This window comes from Mchenga conophoros, linkage group LG4 (genome assembly GCF_057382185.1).
Source record: "Mchenga conophoros isolate Kocher_MC1m ecotype Shallow Benthic linkage group LG4, M_conophoros_male_GT1.1, whole genome shotgun sequence".
NCBI lineage: Eukaryota > Metazoa > Chordata > Actinopteri > Cichliformes > Cichlidae > Mchenga > Mchenga conophoros.
In genome coordinates this window covers 34,358,236-34,380,994 of record NC_140529.1, presented here as the reverse complement: position 1 = coordinate 34,380,994, position 22,759 = coordinate 34,358,236, and the positions used below count along the sequence as shown (strand labels likewise).

The 22,759-nt window shown below is 41.6% G+C and overlaps 3 protein-coding genes across 3 annotated transcripts; all 3 read left to right on the top strand.

Moving 5' to 3' along the window:
- Positions 1-3,918: 3,918 nt before the first annotated feature.
- LOC146576616 (perforin-1-like) lies at positions 3,919-8,760 on the top strand. Its single transcript, XM_085272025.1, has 5 exons — positions 3,919-3,941; positions 4,215-4,797; positions 4,893-5,031; positions 5,130-5,344; positions 5,563-8,760. The coding sequence occupies exons 2-5, from the start codon at positions 4,265-4,267 to the stop codon at positions 6,440-6,442; spliced, it is 1,767 nt and encodes a 588-aa protein (XP_085128151.1). The 5' UTR covers positions 3,919-3,941; positions 4,215-4,264; the 3' UTR covers positions 6,443-8,760.
- A 1,425-nt stretch (positions 8,761-10,185) lies between these two features.
- Positions 10,186-13,975, top strand: LOC146576615 (perforin-1-like). Its single transcript, XM_085272683.1, has 4 exons — positions 10,186-10,718; positions 10,814-10,952; positions 11,051-11,262; positions 13,093-13,975. The coding sequence occupies exons 1-4, from the start codon at positions 10,186-10,188 to the stop codon at positions 13,973-13,975; spliced, it is 1,767 nt and encodes a 588-aa protein (XP_085128809.1).
- A 5,143-nt stretch (positions 13,976-19,118) lies between these two features.
- On the top strand, positions 19,119-22,489 carry LOC146576614 (perforin-1-like). The gene is made up of 5 exons (XM_085272682.1): positions 19,119-19,132; positions 19,451-20,033; positions 20,129-20,267; positions 20,366-20,577; positions 20,781-22,489. Exons 1-5 carry the CDS (start codon positions 19,123-19,125, stop codon positions 21,661-21,663), a joined length of 1,827 nt encoding a protein of 608 aa, XP_085128808.1. The 5' UTR covers positions 19,119-19,122; the 3' UTR covers positions 21,664-22,489.
- The last annotated feature ends 270 nt before the right edge of the window (positions 22,490-22,759 follow it).

The window sequence follows — 22,759 nt, the reverse complement described above, 5'->3', positions numbered from 1 at the left end:
AATTTCTCAGTTTAATCTGCAAATTTTGTAATAACCTGTAAATTGTAAATACTGTAAAACCACTGTCATCTAATGGTCGGGCATTGCATTGCACTACAAGCATTTCACCTCATGTCATACTGTGTATGGTTGTGTGTGTGACAAATAAAATTTGAATTTGAATTTTGAATTTGAGCTTGTGATATAGCAGCAGAGGACGCTCTCAATGGTTCCCTGGTAAAATGATGGGAGGATGGGAGGAGGGAGACTGGCCTTCTTCAGTTTCCTGAGAAAGTGAAGATGTTGTTGGGCTTTTTTCATGATGGTGATAATGTTCAGGTTCCAGGAGAGGTCATCTGATATGTGCACACCCAGGAACTTCACACTGTTGACCATCTCAACAGCAGATCCGTTGATGTGCAGTGCGGTGTGGGTCATTGAGCTCTTGTTGTTATTCTGACACCAGTCCACCAGGTGTTGTACCTCCTCTCTGAATTCAGACTCATAGTTGTTGGTGATGAGACCCACCACTGTTGTGTCATCCGCAAACTTGATGATGTGATTTGAGCTGTACTGTGCAGTACAGCCATGTGTTAGCAGGGTGAACAGCAGTGGACCAAGCACACAGCCCTGCGGCGATCCTGTACTCAGTCTGAGGACTTTGGAGGTTTTATTTCCTATGGAGACAGACTGCGGCCTGTCAGTTAGGAAGTTCAAGATCCAGTTGTGGAGAGCGGTGTTTATTCCTAGTACAGTGGGGCAAAAAAGTATTTAGTCAGCCACCGATTGTGCAAGTTCCCCCACCTAAAATGATGACAGAGGTCAGTAATTTGCACCAGAGGTACACTTCAACTGTGAGAGACAGAATGTGAAAAAAAAATCCATGAATTCACATGGTAGGATTTGTAAAGAATTTATTCGTAAATCAGGGTGGAAAATAAGTATTTGGTCAATAACAAAAATACAACTCAATACTTTGTAACATAACCTTTGTTGGCAATAACAGAGGTCAAACGTTTACTATAGGTCTTTACCAGGTTTGCACACACAGTAGCTGGTGTTTTGGACCATTCCTCCATGCAGATCTTCTCGAGAGCAGTGATGTTTTGGGGCTGTCGCCGAGCAACACGGACTTTCAACTCCCGCCACAGATTTTCTATGGGGTTGAGGTCTGGAGACTGGCTAGGCCACTCCAGGACTTTCAAATGCTTCTTACGGAGCCACTCCTTTGTTGCCCGGGCGGTGTGTTTTGGATCATTGTCATGTTGGAAGACCCAGCCTCGTTTCATCTTCAAAGTTCTCACTGATGGAAGGAGGTTTTGGCTCAAAATCTCACGATACATGGCCCCATTCATTCTGTCCTTAACACGGATCAGTCGTCCTGTCCCCTTGGCAGAAAAACAGCCCCATAGCATGATGTTTCCACCCCCATGCTTCACAGTAGGTATGGTGTTCTTGGGATGCAACTCAGTATTCTTCTTCCTCCAAACACGACGAGTTGAGTTTATACCAAAAAGTTCTACTTTGGTTTCATCTGACCACATGACATTCTCCCAATCCTCTGCTGTATCATCCATGTGCTCTCTGGCAAACTTCAGACGGGCCTGGACATGCACTGGCTTCAGCAGCGGAACACGTCTGGCACTGCGGGATTTGATTCCCTGCCGTTGTAGTGTGTTACTGATGGTGACCTTTGTTACTTTGGTCCCAGCTCTCTGCAGGTCATTCACCAGGTCCCCCCGTGTGGTTCTGGGATCTTTGCTCACCGTTCTCATGATCATTTTGACCCCACGGGTTGAGATCTTGCGTGGAGCCCCAGATCGAGGGAGATTATCAGTGGTCTTGTATGTCTTCCATTTTCTGATGATTGCTCCCACAGTTGATTTTTTCACACCAAGCTGCTTGCCTATTGTAGATTCACTCTTCCCAGTCTGGTGCAGGTCTACAATACTTTTCCTGGTGTCCTTCGAAAGCTCTTTGGTCTTGGCCATGGCGGAGTTTGGAGTCTGACTGTTTGAGGCTGTGGACAGGTGTCTTTTATACAGATGATGAGTTCAAACAGGTGCCATTCATACAGGTAACGAGTGGGGGACAGAAAAGCTTCTTACAGAAGACGTTACAGGTCTGTGAGAGCCAGAGATTTTCCTTGTTTGAGGTGACCAAATACTTATTTTCCACCCTAATTTACGAATAAATTCTTTACAAATCCTACCATGTGAATTCATGGATTTTTTTTTCACATTCTGTCTCTCACAGTTGAAGTGTACCTCTGGTGCAAATTACTGACCTCTGTCATCATTTTAAGTGGGGGAACTTGCACAATCGGTGGCTGACTAAATACTTTTTTGCCCCACTGTATGTCCAACTTCTTTACCAGCTTTTTGTTGGTTTACTCTACGAAGTGTCATCCTGACATCTGCTGTGGACAGACAGAGTACTTGGTCATTAGGAGAGGGGGGCATATTTGAGCTCCTGGGATAAATAACTAATAACAAACATTATAACAAGACCAACAAAGGCCTTTGCCAGTCTAATCATTAAGGCAGACAATAAACTACAAGCCCATTGTCATTAATATGAGTCATCCTACAGCCTGGACTAACAACTCAGGTAAACAACTTAATAATTCATGAGTGACATGAAACTGAGTCAACTGTCTTCAGAAAGTGCTAAAATTGTAATACTTATTGTGAATTTCTTATATTGTTTGTTCTACAAAGATATACTTCTTATACTTCATAACTCATGGTGTAATTGTTCTTTGTGCATATTTTTTGTACAGCTAGAGTTACATACTCTTCAACCTGAAAACACTACGTCCAGATGAACAGAATCAGTTTTTTAGTCCTTACCTTGATGATTGAGCATGCATCAAGAGATATATAACTGGTCATTAGACTAAAAGGCTCCTAGCCTTAATCTGTTTGACTCCAAGGTTTCTTTAACACTCTGAGGTCTAAATCATGGAACTCATCAGAGATTATAACCCTAACCCTGTATTTTTGGGAAGTCCAGAGCACACTTTCTGAGAAAAATCTAAATAGTTATTGATGGGTGACAGTAATAATGTTTTGGTTTGGATTTTTTTTTTTTTTTGTTACCTGATTGCCAAAACTAATAAAAACATTAATTACATGTTCAAATTGCTGAGGGTTACACCTCAAAGGGTCACTGACATAAAAGTACAGATTGACACAAAAGTACAGGTTGAAGTTGGATCCTCAGTCAAAAGTTTCTGGTCTATAGTGTGAAATTTTTATTACTTTAGCAGTGAAGTATATGTGAGGCATGGTGATGTTGTGGTTCACACCATCACATAACGATTCTGGGTTCAAATCCACTGACTTAGATTGGGGACTTTCTCTGAAGAGTTGTAATGTTTTCCCCATCTATACGGGTACTCTGGGGTCTTCCTACAGTTCACAGACACGCATGCTTTCGAAGTTCCTGAGAAGCACTGAAAGGCGGCAGGTGACATCCTGTAAACGCTTCTGGACGATTCACACCGTTCTTTTCCTCTCACTCAGTCATTCTTTGGTCTGGACAGCCTATATGTCGCAAATGATGTGGTGCAGGTTTCACAATGACTAATTTCTGAAAAAAAGAAAATGAGAAAGGAGCTTGAGTTTTTTTAAAAATAATTTATCTTTTACCCGATCACACTTTTGACTGACCATGTTATTGTCGGTTTTTTTGTAACCTCATGTCCAGTTTGTTCTCAGTTGCTGTCAAGCTGATTTTAGTTTGATAAACAAAGAAGAAAAAGACATGCTAAAATACTTTCCATGATCACATGAGAAAAATAACAGGTTCGCTTAGTGTCATTCAGACCGCCTGCATACTTGCTTTTCACACCTCTGCTACCCCACTGTGTTCATCCTTTGTTCTCCGCATATAAAAGATTATATCGTGACACTGCTGCTCACAGTCTGATGCGTATGTGCAGCGGGAACACACAGAAAGTGAGTAGTCTTACCTGTAGAGTTGCTTGATACATTTTGGGGAGCTTTTTTGAAGATTTTTCAAAGTGCTAAGGAAAAAAATCTAATTCTGGGGCTTATTTTACTTAATAAGATGGCAAAAATCTTAAAATTAATAGACATCTTTCAGGTTTAGACAAATCAAAACCGTGATTGAGTTTAACCACAAATGATATGTGGTCTTTCAGGACGCACTATATACTACAGAACTGCTTCACGTGTCTGTTTATTTACCTGAAATTGTTTCTTTTTCAGCTTTCAATAACACAGGCTCATTAAATAAATATTTCCAGCTCAGTAGCAACATGTTTCACGTGAAAATCTGGATCTGTGCTGGCCTCCTGCTGTCCCTCCCTCACTGCACGTATCAGTCGTGCACAGACGGGACACCAAAACAGTGCGCCGATGCAGAATTTGCTCCGGGAGCCAATTTGGCCGGGGAGGGCTTTGATATCACCAAAATGGAACGTAAAGGAGCCTTTGTGCTCGACATGAATCAGTGGAAACGTAAAGATAAAACATGCATGCTGTGTGCCAACCCTTTCTTGGAGAACAAAAAGCAAAAGCTACCCCTGACAGTGGTGGACTGGAGGGCAAAGCAGTCCTGCAGCGCCAAAGTTTCCACCAAACTTCACAAATCCAGCGAGTCTCTTGTCAGTTCCAGCGTTTCTTCTGTTGAAAACAACTGGAAGGTGAATCTAGATCTTCAAGCGGGGAGTAAAAGTGCGTCACTGATGCTGGGTGGTACCAATTCTCATCTCTCGAGTTACTCCATGGAGAAAACCAAGAATGACAAGTACAGCTTCGCAAGCCACAGCATGTCCTGCGAGTACTACAGGTAAGAATACGAGTACTCTGATGCGCTGTCTCTTTTTTATCAAGATAAAAATGCTGAAATGCAATTCTGATGTTTAATTGTTGTTCTGAAATCAGCTACAGAGTGTCCAGTGCTCCAAAGCTGCACAGAGAATTTCGCAAAGCTCTGAAAAAACTTCCCAAAACCTACAGCGCAGAAACCAAACAACGGTTTTACAAACTCATTGATGACTTTGGGACCCACTACATCACCAAGGTGAACCACAATAACAACAGTGCACCTGAAACACAGCAAAATTGTGTCAGTCATTTCTGAGTAACACATGCAAATTGTGTTGGATTATTTGATTCCAGGTGAAACTGGGGGGAAGTATCGAGTCTGTCACCAGCATCAGACAGTGCCAGGCCAGCCTTCAAGGGCTCAGTGCCGAGGAAGTGCAGATGTGCCTCGAAGTTGAAGCGTCTGCCAGTATTAAAGATAAAAAAATAAGTACTGAAGCAAAACACTGCAAAAAGGATATACAGCAGACAGACAGTAAGTCTGCCTTCTCCAGCCTCTTCAATGACAGGTATGTAAAAGTTTTCTCAGATATTTCTGATTTGTTATCTCTTCTAACCCCAGCGAGGTGTCAGACTTGTTCTTCCATTAACTAAACCATAATAATTAACAGCTATATTATGCCTTGTTTCTGGTGGCTTCAGAGTTAAACTCTTTAAAGACTGACTCCTCCAGAGTTGTTATGATTTCTTTCTGTCGCAGCTGTTCAAGCAACTCTGTCCTCCACAGGTTCACAGAAATAAAAGGTGGTCATACCACAGACACAGACCTTCTCTTCTCTGCGGACAAAAATCCAGAAGCCTACAAGGGATGGCTGAGCACATTACCACAAAACCCAGACATCGTGTCATATTCCCTGGACTCTCTGCATGAGTTACTACCTAGCACGAACAAAGTCAGAAAAAACCTGCGCTCTGCCATTAGCCATTACATCCTGGAGAAAGGCCTGTGGAGAAACTGCACTGATCGCTGTAAGGCTGGAATTAGAACCGACTCGAGGGATGCCTGCGTCTGCCAGTGCCACAATGACCCTGCCGTGAACCAAGATTGCTGCCCTGTTCGTAAGGGAATGGCACGGGTCATCATAACAATACAGCGGGCTTCTGGTCTGTGGGGCGACCACACCACCGGTACAGATGGATACGTGAAGGTGAATTTCAACAAATTAGAAGTCCGGCGTTCTCCTGTCATTTATAACAACAACAACCCACACTGGGGCATGGTCGTCGACCTGGGCTCAGAGGATATTTCATCAGCTAAACTGAGATTTGAAGTTTGGGATGAAGACAACAAGTGGGATGATGACCTGTTAGGAGCATGTGAGCCACTTCTGACTGCTGGAGTTAAAGCGGATCTCTGTAATCTGAACCACGGCCAACTGTTCTACAAAGTGGATGTGCAGTGCGCTCCAAGTCTGAGCGGAAAGTCGTGCACCGACTATAAACCTTCACCTATGAATTCAAGTCTGAAGAAGTTCTATGTGTCCCGTCATGCTCGTCCTATTCCAGAGGCCATCCTGTCAGAGATGGGTGTGTTTGTGGACCAATCAAGTTCAGGGAAAAATCAGAGTGTTGCTGCCGAGAGTCCCAAATATGATGTAATAGTGTGATGCGGTGAAGAAAATTGGCTTCGCTAAGACGATGAGTTATCAACAGTTTTATTTTAGTCTTGATGTTTTTGAAACTTCTTGTAATGACTCTGAAAGGTAGCAGCTGAAAGTAGAAGAAGTTAAACTTACGTGTCAAAAAAGCCCATTGGCATAATGCAGACATGTAGGCACTCTGCGCAAGGTCCTACTATCTCTTTAGCTTTATGACGAGGTGCTTCCTTCTTAAAGATTTGCGCAACAGTGTGGCATACAGCAGTTTATTCAGTGAAGTGTGAACAAACATGACTCCCACACTACGAGCCACATGCAGTTCTGATGGCTCAGACTGATGTCATTACTTCAGTCTAGGTGGCTTTTAACCCACTTGCATCTGGCTTTAACGCCTGGCTAGGGAGGCTATGTCTGGGTAGCATCTTGCACCAAGGCTAAGGGTGTGTACATATAACTGCGGTTACAAACTTACATATGGTTCACATGTCCTACTATGTATAAATACGTACCGGTATGTATATATATTTTTCATAAATAAATATGGAAAATGTAGTGAAAATTTTGCACTTTGCTTGCTTGGGGTTGGACCCCTTTTTCCCTTCAGAACTGTGTTGATAACAAAGATTCAACAAGGTATTGGACACATTCCTTAGAGTTTTGGTCTATACTGATGAAATACTATGACACAATTTTGGTGCCGTCCCACTCAAAGTCAACTGCCGTTACATACTTATATATGGTTCACATGTCCCATAATGTATAGACATGTAAAAAATAAATAAATCATATGCACATATGGAAAGTTAGTAGCCTGAGTATAGATTTAAAAATGACAATTTGTTCTTGTATGCCACTAGTAACAAGTGTATTAAATACATAGAAGAAACCTGTTATCCTTCAGTAATAATATTACAATAATAGGTTATATATCCCGGTATTTTAGAGAAATCCAGAACAAACTTTGTGCAAACAATGTAAATAGTTATTGATGTGTGAAACATTATTCTCTTTGATGAATGATTTCTGATTGATAGTGGTGCGTGTCTGCAGTTTGCATGTTTTCTTTCCCTCTCCCTTTGCTCGCCATTTCCCTAGGTACACAGACTGCAGGCTGGTGTCAATTTGGGGGTCTCCAGCTAATTAGGGGAAAGAGGCTTTGAATGGACAAACCTGGAGTCCACACCCTGATAAGGAAACTCACCTGTGGCTGGAGGCGTGTCTCTATTCCTTGTTTGGAATTGTTTGGCACATGTGTAGAGCTTCTCTGGTGCATTTCTTTTGTTAGAAGGTTGTGGTGGGAGTAAAGAGGAGTAGGTAAGTCTGTAGACCCCATACACTTACTGACGTAGAATCTTTACTGTTAGAAACATTAGGTAAGTTGGTTGGTGCCACCCATGTCATTTTTGAGCTTGTTTTGAGTTGAGGATTAGGACTTTTTTTCCCTCCTAGATTTTCGAGGGTAAGAGCTCAGCTAAGTTTTGGTTTTGTCTTTTTTGGTGTTTTTTCTGGCGCAACCTAACTGTCCCTTTCTCCCCCACATTTTTTGGGTCATTGTTTTTTGTGTGAAAGCTGCCATTAAACTTGTCTCAACATATAACACTTGTACTGAGTTTCTGGAGTTGCTGTGTTACCCCCTCCTGCCCTCGAGGAGGCGTAACAATAGGTAAACCCACTAATTCTATATGCTTAAGTGCTTTCTGTCTAACATTCACACAAGTTCATGCTTTAATGCATGCATCCAGGATTAACTTGAGGTTAGTATCTTGCCCAAGGATATTTGGCATGAAGACTGGAGCTGCCAAATGACCTGCTCCATCCCCTCAGCTGTAGCTGAGGGGATGGAGCAGGTGTGAATAAGAGCGTAAATGGTTTCCCCTCTGTTTTGTAGCACTGCAACAAACTGGTAACCTCTCCGGGCTGTACACTGGCTTTTGCCACATGACAGTTAGGATAAGCATGAACCTATAATATGGAATAAAAATTTAAAAAACAAAACAAAAAAACCCCCACAGCTAAATAGTATAAATCACCCAAGAAATGTAAAAGTGGTTTCACAGATCAGCAGGTGTACTTGCATACAGTGTCTTATAAAATGTTTCAAGTGTTGCACTCCTGAGTTGTCAGACAACTTTATATGAGGGCTGAACTGTCATCATCAGGCCAACTATGCTATTATTACTGCACAAAGATAAAGGACGAACTTGGAGTTCTGAGGAGTACTCGAAGGGAGTAGGTGATGTCCTGTAAACCTCTCATTAATGAGAACTGTGGAAGATCTGAACAATTTACACCACCCCTTACCTCTGCAGCCATCCTGTGACATGTAGCAACTACAATCCCACCTCTGTGCAGGCCACATGCGATGCAAATCATGTGGTCCAGGTTTCACTATGACTCATTTCTGAAGAAATGCAATGGAAAGAACAACGTGACATTTTTTTTTAAAAATTTCCTTATGTTTCCTTCAGTTCCACTTCTGTCTGAAAAGCTGTTTAACACTTGACCTTTACACTGATTTTATTCTATTACCTTGTGTCAAATGTATTCACAGTTAATGTCAAGCAGATATTAGTTTGATAAAGCTTTTGTACGTGGGAAAACAGTTGCAAGAAATGAAGCATCATTTCCTCTCACCTGTGGCCAGTGTCCACAAACACACAAGACAAATAGCAGGTTTATTTCGTGGTAATAAACTGTTAAACCAGCCCCCTACTTTTTTTTCCAACAGTATGACCTCATCATTTATCTTCAGTCTTTCTTGTTTGTCTTTAAAACGGTATACTAATACTGATGTTCACAGTCTGATGCACTTGTGAAGCAAAAGCACACAAGAGAAGGTGAGTAGTCTCGACTTTAGAGTATGCATTTAGGCTAATGACCAAATTAGTGAGCCTGAAAAACTGGGGTTACTGAAGCTCTGCAGGGACACTTTTCATGCTCTTTAAATTTACCCAACTTTGTTTTAAAAAAGAAGTAACAATGTTTTTTTAAAGGTACAAATCTGATGTTAAAAATCTGATTATAATTTGAAACCAAAATATTTTAACTTCTGGTTCTTTTCTACTTCGTTAAAACACCTTCAGTAGATTCTGAAATAATATCTTCATAACCTTCTGTACAGACTTTTTTTAAAAGATTATATTTGTATAAATCTTTTGGGGTTTTTTTAATCTATATTCAGGTTAAAAAATTTATTATTTATACAAAACAAACCAAATCTACTGATTATATTGCACTCATTCTCATTCAGCTTAACAGGCTCCCATTCTTTAATGTAGACTCAAGACTGCTGCTCAATACAAGATTTCGCTACTCACCTTCAAAGCTGTCAGTGAATGGGCATCCCCATATCATCTGGATCTCCTTCACCCATACATCACTTTGTGCTTTTCGCTGAGCTTCAGCTGCTCTAATGAGTCCTCGTTTGAAACATGGATCTCGGACCGTTAGCTGTGCTGTGCTTCGTCTTTGGACTCATGATCACCTTCTAGGGGCTATGAATACAGACGCCCAGAAGTTGAAATTTTCAGTTGTATTCAAAATAAAAAGAATGAATATTTAGGCATTTAATTTGACAGATGAAAACCATCATTGACTTTAAGCACAAGAAGGTTGTTTTAAGAAGTTAGAAATAACAGAACGTACTATATACTGCAGAACTGCTTCAGTTCTCTGTTTTTCACCTTAAATTGTTTCCTTTTCAGCTTTCAATAACACAGGCTTTCAATAAATATTTCCAGCTCAGTAACAACATGTTTTTTGTAAACATCTGGATCTGTGCTGGCCTCCTGCTGTCCCTCCCTCACTGCACGTATCAGTCGTGCATAGAAGGGACACCAAAACAGTGCGCCGATGCAGAATTTGCTCCGGGAGCCAATTTGGCCGGGGAGGGCTTTGATATCACCAAAATGGAACGTAAAGGAGCCTTTGTGCTCGACATGAATCAGTGGAAACGTAAAGATGAAACATGCATCCTGTGTACCAACCCTTTCTTGGAGAACAAAAACCAAAAGCTACCCCTGACAGTGGTGGACTGGAGAGCAAAGCAGTCCTGCAGCGCCAAAGTTTCCACCAAACTTCACAAATCCAGCGAGTCTCTTGTCGGTTCCAGTGTCTCCTCTGTTGAAAACAACTGGAAGGTGAATCTAGATCTTCAAGTGGGGAATAAAGGTGCGTCACTGATGCTGGCTGGTACCAATTCTCATCTCTCGAGTTACTCCATGGAGAAAACCAAGAATGACAAGTACAGCTTCGCAAGCCACAGCATGTCCTGCGAGTACTACAGGTAAGAATACGAGTACTCTGATGCGCTGTCTCTTTTTTATCAAGATAAAAATGCTGAAATGCAATTCTGATGTTTAATTGTTGTTCTGAAATCAGCTACAGAGTGTCCAGTGCTCCAAAGCTGCACAGAGAATTTCGCAAAGCTCTGAAAAAACTTCCCAAAACCTACAGCGCAGAAACCAAACAACGGTTTTACAAACTCATTGATGACTTTGGGACCCACTACATCACCAAGGTGAACCACAATAACAACAGTGCACCTGAAACACAGCAAAATTGTGTCAGTCATTTCTGAGTAACACATGCAAATTGTGTTGGATTATTTGATTCCAGGTGAAACTGGGGGGAAGTATCGAGTCTGTCACCAGCATCAGACAGTGCCAGGCCAGCCTTCAAGGGCTCAGTGCCGAGGAGGTGCAGATGTGCCTCGAAGTTGAAGCGTCTGCAAGTATTAAAGCTACAATAAGTACTCAAACAAAACACTGCAAAAAGGATATACAGCAGACAGACAGTAAGTCTGCCTTCTCCAGCCTCTTCAATGACAGGTATGTAAAAGTTTTCTCAGATATTTCTGATTTGTTATCTCTTCTAACCCCAGCGAGGTGTCAGACTTGTTCTTCCATTAACTAAACCATAATAATTAACAGCTACAGTGGGGCAAAAAAGTATTTAGTCAGCCACCGATTGTGCAAGTTCCCCCACCTAAAATGATGACAGAGGTCAGTAATTTGCACCAGAGGTACACTTCAACTGTGAGAGACAGAATGTGAAAAAAAAAAAAAAAATCCATGAATCCACATGGTAGGATTTGTAAAGAATTTATTCGTAAATCAGGGTGGAAAATAAGTATTTGGTCAATAACAAAAATACAACTCAATACTTTGTAACATAACCTTTGTTGGCAATAACAGAGGTCAAACGTTTACTATAGGTCTTTACCAGGTTTGCACACACAGTAGCTGGTATTTTGGCCCATTCCTCCATGCAGATCTTCTCGAGAGCAGTGATGTTTTGGGGCTGTCGCCGAGCAACACGGACTTTCAACTCCCGCCACAGATTTTCTATGGGGTTGAGGTCTGGAGACTGGCTAGGCCACTCCAGGACTTTCAAATGCTTCTTACGGAGCCACTCCTTTGTTGCCCGGGCAGTGTGTTTTGGATCATTGTCATGTTGGAAGACCCAGCCTCGTTTCATCTTCAAAGTTCTCACTGATGGAAGGAGGTTTTGGCTCAAAATCTCACGATACATGGCCCCATTCATTCTGTCCTTAACACGGATCAGTCGTCCTGTCCCCTTGGCAGAAAAACAGCCCCATAGCATGATGTTTCCACCCCCATGCTTCACAGTAGGTATGGTGTTCTTGGGATGCAACTCAGTATTCTTCTTCCTCCAAACACGACGAGTTGAGTTTATACCAAAAAGTTCTACTTTGGTTTCATCTGACCACATGACATTCTCCCAATCCTCTGCTGTATCATCCATGTGCTCTCTGGCAAACTTCAGACGGGCCTGGACATGCACTGGCTTCAGCAGCGGAACACGTCTGGCACTGCGGGATTTGATTCCCTGCCGTTGTAGTGTGTTACTGATGGTGACCTTTGTTACTTTGGTCCCAGCTCTCTGCAGGTCATTCACCAGGTCCCCCCGTGTGGTTCTGGGATCTTTGCTCACCGTTCTCATGATCATTTTGACCCCACGGGATGAGATCTTGCGTGGAGCCCCAGATCGAGGGAGATTATCAGTGGTCTTGTATGTCTTCCATTTTCTGATGATTGCTCCCACAGTTGATTTTTTCACACCAAGCTGCTTGCCTATTGTAGATTCACTCTTCCCAGTCTGGTGCAGGTCTACAATACTTTTCCTGGTGTCCTTCGAAAGCTCTTTGGTCTTGGCCATGGCGGAGTTTGGAGTCTGACTGTTTGAGGCTGTGGACAGGTGTCTTTTATACAGATGATGAGTTCAAACAGGTGCCATTCATACAGGTAACGAGTGGGGGACAGAAAAGCTTCTTACAGAAGACGTTACAGGTCTGTGAGAGCCAGAGATTTTCCTTGTTTGAGGTGACCAAATACTTATTTTCCACCCTAATTTACGAATAAATTCTTTACAAATCCTACCATGTGAATTCATGGATTTTTTTTCACATTCTGTCTCTCACAGTTGAAGTGTACCTCTGGTGCAAATTACTGACCTCTGTCATCATTTTAAGTGGGGGAACTTGCACAATCGGTGGCTGACTAAATACTTTTTTGCCCCACTGTATATTATGCCTTGTTTCTGGTGGCTTCAGAGTTAAACTCTTTAAAGACTGACTCCTCCAGTGTTGTTATGATTTCTTTCTGTCGCAGCTGTTCAAGCAACTCTGTCCTCCACAGGTTCACAGAAATAAAAGGTGGTCATACCACAGAGCCAGACCTTCTCTTCTCTGCGGACAAAAATCCGGAAGCCTACAAGGGATGGCTGAGCACATTACCACAAAACCCAGATATCGTGTCATATTCCCTGGACTCTCTGCATGAGTTACTACCTAGCACGAACAAAGTCAGAAAAAACCTGCGCTCTGCCATTAGCCATTACATCCTGGAGAAAGGCCTGTGGAGAAACTGCACTGATCCCTGTAAGGCTGGAATTAGAACCAACTCAAGGGATGCCTGCGTCTGCCAGTGCCACAATGACCCTGCCGTGAATCAAGATTGCTGCCCTGTTCGTAAGGGAATGGCACGGGTCATCATAACAATACAGCGGGCTTCTGGTCTGTGGGGCGACCACACCACCGGTACAGATGGATACGTGAAGGTGATTTTCAACAAATTAGAAGTCCGGCGTTCTCCTGTCATTTATAACAACAACAACCCACACTGGGGCATGGTCGTCGACCTGGGCTCAGAGGATATTTCATCAGCTAAACTGAGATTTGAAGTTTGGGATGAAGACAACAAGTGGGATGATGACCTATTAGGAGCATGTGAGCCACTTCTGACTGCTGGAGTTAAAGCGGATCTCTGTAATATGAACCATGGCCAACTGTTCTACAAAGTGGATGTGCAGTGCGCTCCAAGTCTGAGCGGAAAGTCGTGCACGGACTATAAACCTTCACCTATGAATTCAAGTCTGAAGAAGTTCTATGTGTCCCGTCATGCTCGTCCTATTCCAGAGGCCATCCTGTCAGAGATGGGTGTGTTTGTGGACCAATCAAGTTCATGGAAAAATCAGAGCATTACTACCGAGAGTCCCGAGTATGATAGTGTGATGCGGTGAAGAAAAATTGGCTTCGCTAAGTAGTTAAGTGTTAGGATACCTGGGTGGTTGACCCAGTGTTTTCAATTAATACAGTTTTGAGTCTTGTTTATTCATTATAGTTGCCTTGTATCTTGTGTTTTTTAGTTTAGTTTGCTTACTCTCTTGAATTTATTCAGTATTCTTAGTTTAGGTTGTCTTGGTACGTATATGGTCCCGTTGATGTCTTTGTCTTGTCTCTGTGTCCTTCCCTCAGCTTTGCCCCCATTAAATCAGGCTTGTCTTCATGTTTGCCTGGTTCTCTACTTTCCCACTCGTGTTTCTATGTGTGTGTCTCTCTGTCCCTCGCCCTCTCCGGTTCTGTCAGTCTGTGTCTCAGTGTGCGTGATTCTTGTTTTACTTGGTGGTGTGCATCATGTTCAGTTTAGCGGCCCCCTGTGTCGTCTGCTAGATTGTTGCCAGCCGTGTTCCCCAGGTGTTTCCTCTTTGCCCTTATTCCCTCTTGTATTTAGGGTCTGTCCCGCCCCCCAATATCCCTTACTCTCAGCTGTGTGTTCTGCCTGGTTGTCTAGTTTCCAATACCTTCCAGTTTAGTTTTGTATTTCTATAGTACAGCAATAAAACTGCTTTTTGTCATTTTGGGTCCTCCAATCCTGCCCACTTCACACAACACTTGACAAAAAGGTATCTTTAAATTTTTATTTTAGTCTTGATGTTAGTTGAAACAGTTTGTAATGAGTAAATCGAGCAGCCGAAAGAAGAAAAAGTTAAATGGGCCTAATGCAGCATGTAGGCTGGGAAGGATGCCATTGCTTCACTCTAGGTGGCTTTCAACCTACTTGCATCTGGTTTTAACGCCTGACGAGGCGACCTAACCCTGTGTAGCATCTTTCACCAAGGTTAAGGGTGTGTACATATTCATAAATAGCTGTTGTGGTAAGCACCATGACTCAGAGTGGTGCCTTCTCATTCAAAATGAACTGCGGTTACATACTTACATATGTTTCACATGTCCTGTTATGTATAAATACATATGTACATATATATATATATTTCATACATACATATGGAAAATGTATTGGAACATTTGCACTTTGCTTGCTTGGGGTTGGACCCCTTTTTTCCTTCAGAGCTGTGTTGATAACAAAGATTCAATAAAGTATGTGACGCATTCCTTAGAGATTTGGTCTATACTGATGAAATACTATGGCACAATTTTTCAAATTTGTCAAAGGCAGATTAATGATGCAAATTTCCCATTCCACCACATTCCAAAGGTCTTCTTTTGGATTGAAATATGCTGACTATCGATGCCATTTCAGTTCAATGAACTCATTGTCTTGTTTGAGGAACCTGTTTGAGATGAGTGCCTGGAGTGTGCCAAGAAAATATCCTGATATTACACCATCAGCAGGAGGTTAGCCTGTATGAATTGTAGCCTCAGATTCCTGTTCTTAGTTAGCAGATGATCTTCAAAGATCATAGATTATCTTCTGCATACCTTCATTGCAACAAGTCAGTGTTTAAGTTACTTTTACCTTTCTATCTGTTGAAAGATCTCTTTTGACTTGTGGCATCACCAAGGGTTTCAAGGATATTTAAGCACCAACAAACATGCCATCTCCAATGTCACTTCAGTCACCCTTCTGCCCCATTATGCCACATTATGATGCTCAGTTTGCTGATGCATAATTCTAGAATAATATAAAATAATGTAGATAATTATCATCAGTAGGTTATACAACCTTGTATTTTAGAATGTAGAACAAACTTTGTGAAAAAAAAATGAAAATAGGTATTACTGTGTCAGTAGGAAAGATAACTTTACTTTCTCGAGAATTGTGGAACATGGCTTTATACAATATGCCTCATTCACCCATTCATGCAAGCACTTTTTTCCTATACGCTTAAGTGCTTTTGATCTAACAATAACACGCATTCATACTCTGATGGAATTATCAGACGGTAATCTGGGGTTAATGTCTTGCCCAAGGATATTTGACATGCAGACTGGAGCAGCCAGGGACCAGCCTTCTGATAGTTAGGCCTGCTGTTGACTTACTCTACCCCCTGAGTACAGCCACTGAAGGTGTGAATAGTTTTCTGTCTGCAGCAAACTGACAACCTCTCCAGGCCGTATCCTGCCTTTTGACAGCTGGGATAGCCTCCAGCCTACTGTCATCATTGGGCCAACTTTGCTATTATTACTGCACAAAATTAAAGGATATACTTTGAGTTCTCAGGAGCAGGTGACGTCCTGTAAAGCCCTCATGATCGAGAACCGTGGAAGATCTGAACAATTTACACCACCCCTTACCTCTCAACCCACTCTACTGTGACCACCTTGTGGCATGTAGCAACTACAACCCCACCTCTGTGAAGGCCACATGCGATGTTAATCATGTGGTCCAGGTTTCACAATGACTCTTTTCTGACGAAATGCAGAATTGAGAGAAACAATATGACTTATTAATTACAATTCTTTATGTTTCACCCAGTTCCGCTTCTGTCTGAACATCTGTTTAACACTTGACCTTCACACTGATTTTATTCTGTTTTCTATTACCTTGCATCCAACTTATTCTCAGTTAATATCAATCAGATACTGGTTTGAGAAACATTTTGTACATGGGAAAACAGTTGCAAGAAATAAAGCATAATATTTTCACACCTGTGCCCGTTGTTCACAAGCACATGAGACAAATAGCAGGTTTAGTTTGTGGTCACAAACTGTTAAACCAGCCCCCTACTTTTTTTTCCACAACACGACCCCATTAGTTATGTTCAATCATTCTTGTTTGTCTTTAAAACACAGTACACTGATACTGATGCTCACAGTCTGATGCAGGTGTGAAGCAAGAGTACACAAGAGAAGGTGAGTAGTCTCGACTTTAGAGTATGCATTGAGGCTACTGACCAAATTAGTGAGCCTGAAAATCTGGGGCTACTGAAATTCTGCAGAAGCACTTTTCATGATTCAACTGACTTTATTTGAAAAGCAAAGATAGAAGGAAAGATGGTTTTTATGGTACAAATCTGATCTTAAAATATTTTTGGTTTCAAATTAGAATCAGATTTTTAACTTTTGGTTCTTTTCTGCTTCATTGAACTACCTTCAGTAGATTAAAAAAATAATATATTCTTAACCTGAATACAGATTTACAAATTATTTTTATATTTTTTTGAGATCCCACTAGTAAGAAATATTTAAAAATATATATCTTTCTGATTTTTCTCTTTCTGATTGTGGGATATGCAAATAAGTTGTCGTAAATAAAGACTGTAATAATGAAAAAGTAAGTTCCTCTTATTCCTACTGACGTGGTATTAATAGTATTATGATTTATTTTAATCATAATAAATCTAGGTATGAGGAAACAAATTCCGTTATACGGAAAAAACATTCGACATATCATCGGAAGACTGAAGCTGGTTTCTTAGTGTAAAATTCCTGGTCTAGAGTTGAGAATAGTAATAATTTATTCGTTCTTACAAATACATGTGAGGCATGGTGTTATATTGGTTAGCACCACTGCAACAAGACTCTGGGTTCGAATCCATTGACTGGATGGGGGCTTTCTGTGTTTTCCCCACCTGTGCGGGTGCTCTGGCATCCTCCCACAGTCCGAACCCATGCATGTATTAGGTTAACTGGTCATTCAAATTTGGCCGTGGGTAAGAATGTGAGTATGAATGGTTTTCTGTCCGTGCGTTAGCCCTTCAACAAACTGGCAACCTGTCCAGAGTGCTGACTGGATGCCCTTCCAACTGCCTTGATCAAAGACTATCTTCCTACACTGTAACCGATCATAACTACAAAAATTGAACCTAACCAACTATCGACCCATTTCCAACCTCCCATTTTTCTTTAACGTTCTGGAACATACAGTAGCATCAGTAGTAAACCTTTATGAGTCATTTCAGTCTGGTTTCCATTCTCGACACAGTACTGAACCAGCTCCTGTTAAAATCACCAGTGACCTCCAGCTCACATTCAATGCTGGCTTTCTCACCATCTTCATCGTTCTTGACTTCAGTGCTCTTTAGTTAGAACATCTGAAAATAAGTACACAGCACTTAAAGTGGTTTACATCCTACCTGTCTGACAGAAAACTGACAGAAAAACGTATACCAAAAGGATGTCGTCCATCATTTTGGTATACATTTTTATGCAGACGACACACAAATGTACTATTCTACTAAACCCAGAACTTCCCCCTCCTGTCCTCACCTCCTTCCTACAGGCCATCATCAGTGGGGTCACAGTCAATCAGCTAAAATTCCACTGGCAATAAAAGTGAAGTTCTATAGTGTTCTATAGATGGATATCAGGTACAAAATTCACATAGTGTCAGAAGTCTTTGAGTCATTTTGGAGAATACTCTCTATCAGTGAGATCTCTCCATCTTTGTAACTTTTCAGGACTTCATCCTTTTCCTTTCTAGTTCATGCTTTGATCACCTGTTCTTTGGAATACTGGAATGCCATTCTCTCTGGCCTCCCAAAATAACGCCATAGTTTGCTCCGCATGGTACAGAACTCTGCAGCAAGCGTCATCACTCAAACCAAGACTACAGACAATATTACTCCCATTCTCATCCAGCTTCCACTCAACGTGGCACCAAGACTGTTGCCCAGTGTGACTTGAAACCTCTCACTGACTTGGCACCCCCATGTCTTTTAAACCTCCTTCAACCCTGCACCCCTTCCTCTGCCTTTCACTCAGGTTCATCTGCTTTCCTGATGCCTCACTTCAAACTTGACACTGTCAGTCCCCGAGCCTTAAGCTGTGCTGCACCTCATCTTTGGAACTCATTATAATTACACCTTCATCAGCTAGACTCTTTAACTCAGTTCATATCACAGCCCCAAACCCACCTTTCTCCATTCTGAGGAGCTGGTGTTAGTTTTAAAGCCGTTAACTGTTAAAAGAGTTGCAACAGATACAATGTTTTCTTCTCACCTTTGATCGGTGTCCACAACCACATGAGAAAAATAACAGGTTCATTTTGTGGCAACTGTTAGACCAGTCTAAACCCCCCTACTTGTATTTGTTTTTTCTCACAAAGTAACACCATCAGTTATGTTCAGCCTTTTTTCTTTGTCTTTATAAGGCGACATTCTGGCACTGATGCTCTCAGTCTGATGCTGGCGTGCAGCGAAAACACATGAGACAAGGTGAGTAGCCTCAACTGAAGAGCTGACTGGTTTGAGTCATAAAGTTAACTGTTTTGAGAAGACATCATCTTATGTGGGCTATAAATGAAGTTAATTAAAATGCAATATTGTGCTAAATAAGGTAGAAGAACGTATTCAAAATAAAAAGAAGTAAATATTCAAGTGTTTAATTTCAAAGCTGAAAACCATGATGGACTTGTGAAAACAAGTATGATGATTTAAGATGTTAGAAATGGCCTTCAGATCTTCTTTTCTACCATTGCTTAAAACCGTTTCACTTGTCTGTTTTTTTACCTTGATTTTTTTTTTCCTTTTCAGCTTTCAATGACACAGGCTCATTAAATGAATATTTCCAGCTCAGTAACAACATGTTTCTTGTAAACATCTGGATCTGTGCTGGCCTCCTGCTGTCCCTCCCTCACTGCACGTATCAGTCGTGCACAGACGGGACACCAAAACAGTGCGCCGATGCAGAATTTGCTCCGGGAGCCAATTTGGCCGGGGAGGGCTTTGATATCACCAAAATGGAACGTAAAGGAGCCTTTGTGCTCGACATGAATCAGTGGAAACGTAAAGATAAAACATGCATGCTGTGTGCCAACCCTTTCCTGGAGAACAAAAACCAAAAGCTACCCCTGACAGTGGTGGACTGGAGGGCAAAGCAGTCCTGCAGCGCCAAAGTTTCCACCAAACTTCACAAATCCAGCGAGTCTCTTGTCAGTTCCAGTGTCTCCTCTGTTGAAAACGACTGGAAGGTGAATCTAGATCTTCAAGCAGGGAATAAAGGTGCGTCACTGATGCTGGCTGGTACCAATTCTCATCTCTCGAGTTACTCCATGGAGAAAACCAAGAATGACAAGTACAGCTTCGCAAGCCACAGCATGTCCTGCGAGTACTACAGGTAAGAATACGAGTACTCTGATGCGCTGTCTCTTTTTTATCAAGATAAAAATGCTGAAATGCAATTCTGATGTTTAATTGTTGTTCTGAAATCAGCTACAGAGTGTCCAGTGCTCCAAAGCTGCACAGAGAATTTCGCAAAGCTCTGAAAAAGCTTCCCAAAACCTACAGCGCAGAAACCAAACAACAGTTTTACAAACTCATTGATGACTTTGGGACCCACTACATCACCAAGGTGAACCACAATAACAACAGTGCACCTGAAACACAGCAAAATTGTGTCAGTCATTTCTGAGTAACACATGCAAATTGTGTTGGAATATTTGATTCCAGGTGAAACTGGGGGGAAGTATCGAGTCTGTCACCAGCATCAGACAGTGCCAGGCCAGCCTTAAGGGGCTCAGTGCCGAGGAAGTGCAGATGTGCCTCGAAGTTGAAGCGTCTGCAAGTATTAAAGCTACAATAAGTACTCAAACAAAACACTGCAAAAAGGATATACAGCAGACAGACAGTAAGTCTGCCTTCTCCAGCCTCTTTAATGACAGGTATGTAAAAGTTTTCTCAGATATTTCTGATTTGTTATCTCTTCTAACCCCAGCGAGGTGTCAGACTTGTTCTTCCATTAACTAAACCATAATAATTAACAGCTATATTATGCCTTGTTTCTGGTGGCTTCAGAGTTAAACTCCTCCAGAGTTGTTATGATTTCTTTCTGTCGCAGCTGTTCAAGCAACTCTGTCCTCCACAGGTTCACAGAAATAAAAGGTGGTCATACCACAGAGCCAGACCTTCTCTTCTCTGCGGACAAAAATCCAGAAGCCTACAAGGGATGGCTGAGCACATTACCACAAAACCCAGACATCGTGTCATATTCCCTGGACTCTCTGCATGAGTTACTACCTAGCACGAACAAAGTCAGAAAAAACCTGCGCTCTGCCATTAGCCATTACATCCTGGAGAAAGGCCTGTGGAGAAACTGCACTGATCGTTGTAAGGCTGGAATTAGAACCAACTCACAGGATCCCTGCATCTGCCAGTGCCACAATAACCCTGCCGTGAACCAAGATTGCTGCCCAGCTCGTAAGGGAATGGCACGGGTCATCATAACAATACAGCGGGCCTCTGGTCTGTGGGGGGACTACTTCACAGCTACAGATGGATACGTGAAGGTGATTTTCAACAAAAAGGAAGTCCGGCGTTCTCCTGTCATTTATAACAACAACAACCCACACTGGGGCATGGTCGTCGACCTGGGCTCAGAGGATATTTCATCAGCTAAACTGAGATTTGAAGTTTGGGATGAGGACAACAAGTGGGATGATGACCTATTAGGAGCATGTGAGCCACTTCTGACTGCTGGAGTTAAAGCGGATCTCTGTAATCTGAACCACGGCCAACTGTTCTACAAAGTGGATGTGCAGTGCGCTCCAAGTCTGAGCGGAAAGTCGTGCACGGACTATAAACCTTCACCTATGAATTCAAGTCTGAAGAAGTTCTATGTGTCCCGTCATGCTCGTCCTATTCCAGAGGCCATCCTGTCAGAGATGGGTGTGTTTGTGGACCAATCAAGTTCATGGAAAAATCAGAGCATTACTACCGAGAGTCCCAAGTATGATATAATAATAGTGTGATGTGATGAAGACTATAAGGTATCAGCAAATTTCTATTTATGTTAGTTTAAACCACATATCACAATATTGATGATAACAATAATTAAAAAACTATAGATTCTTGGCCCTGGATGAGACTCTATTGAAGCTTTGGAAAGAAAGAAAAATTTATCGTGAACAATGTATTCCATATTAAATATCTATTGATAATCCATCCATTCATCCATGGCTGCTGGAGCCTATCCCAGCTGGTTTAGAGTAAGATGCATGTTACACCCTGGACAGGTCGCCAGTCTTTCACAGAGCCATTTGCATTCACATTCATGCCTATGTGCAATTTAGAATCACCAATTAGCACAACCCCACCAACTGATATATGAAACTATCAACTGATGATAAAAGAAAACAAATACATCTGTGAAGAAAGAACTGGCTGAACAAAAGATCAGAAAACATATTTTATATCTTTAGTTTTCAGTGAATATGTCTGTGACAACATCTTTAGCAGTTCAAAGTAAAGGTTATACTTCTGCCCACTGGTAATAAAGCATGAGCTATCTCATTATGATCACTGCAGCTGATCATATTAAAGCTGAAATCCAAGCTTAATTAAAAATCATATATATGCATTATTTTAGCAAGTGTTCATTTTTATTTCTTATGTAGAGGCACTTATAACACGCGCTAGCCTGTTTTATTCATTTTAGTTGCTTTGTCGGCCATTTTTATAGCGTGACTCCCATTCCTTAAGGTAGTGAGAGAATGAAAAGGATTCACAGTTAGATATTTTTCATGCAGTGCTGTTGAATTTCATAGGTTTCCTTTGTTTAATAGTTGTTCTTTTTTATATTTGTGCAACTTAGATTTACTTTTTTTAATTACTGCAAAATAAAATGTCTTTTCAAAATACTCTTATGCTGTATGAGGCCTCATTTTCTCTTTCTACAGATTATGTGTGTTTCTTTGTCAGTATTTGCTGCTTAAACTGTTTCCTGTAATAAGCTTTTGTGAGACCACGCCACTTGTACAAAGTAAAGAAACCTTGGTTCTCAGGAACCCACCACTCCCTCCCACCACTTCAGAGAAATGATAGGTTTGTGGTCTCTGGTTCCTCACT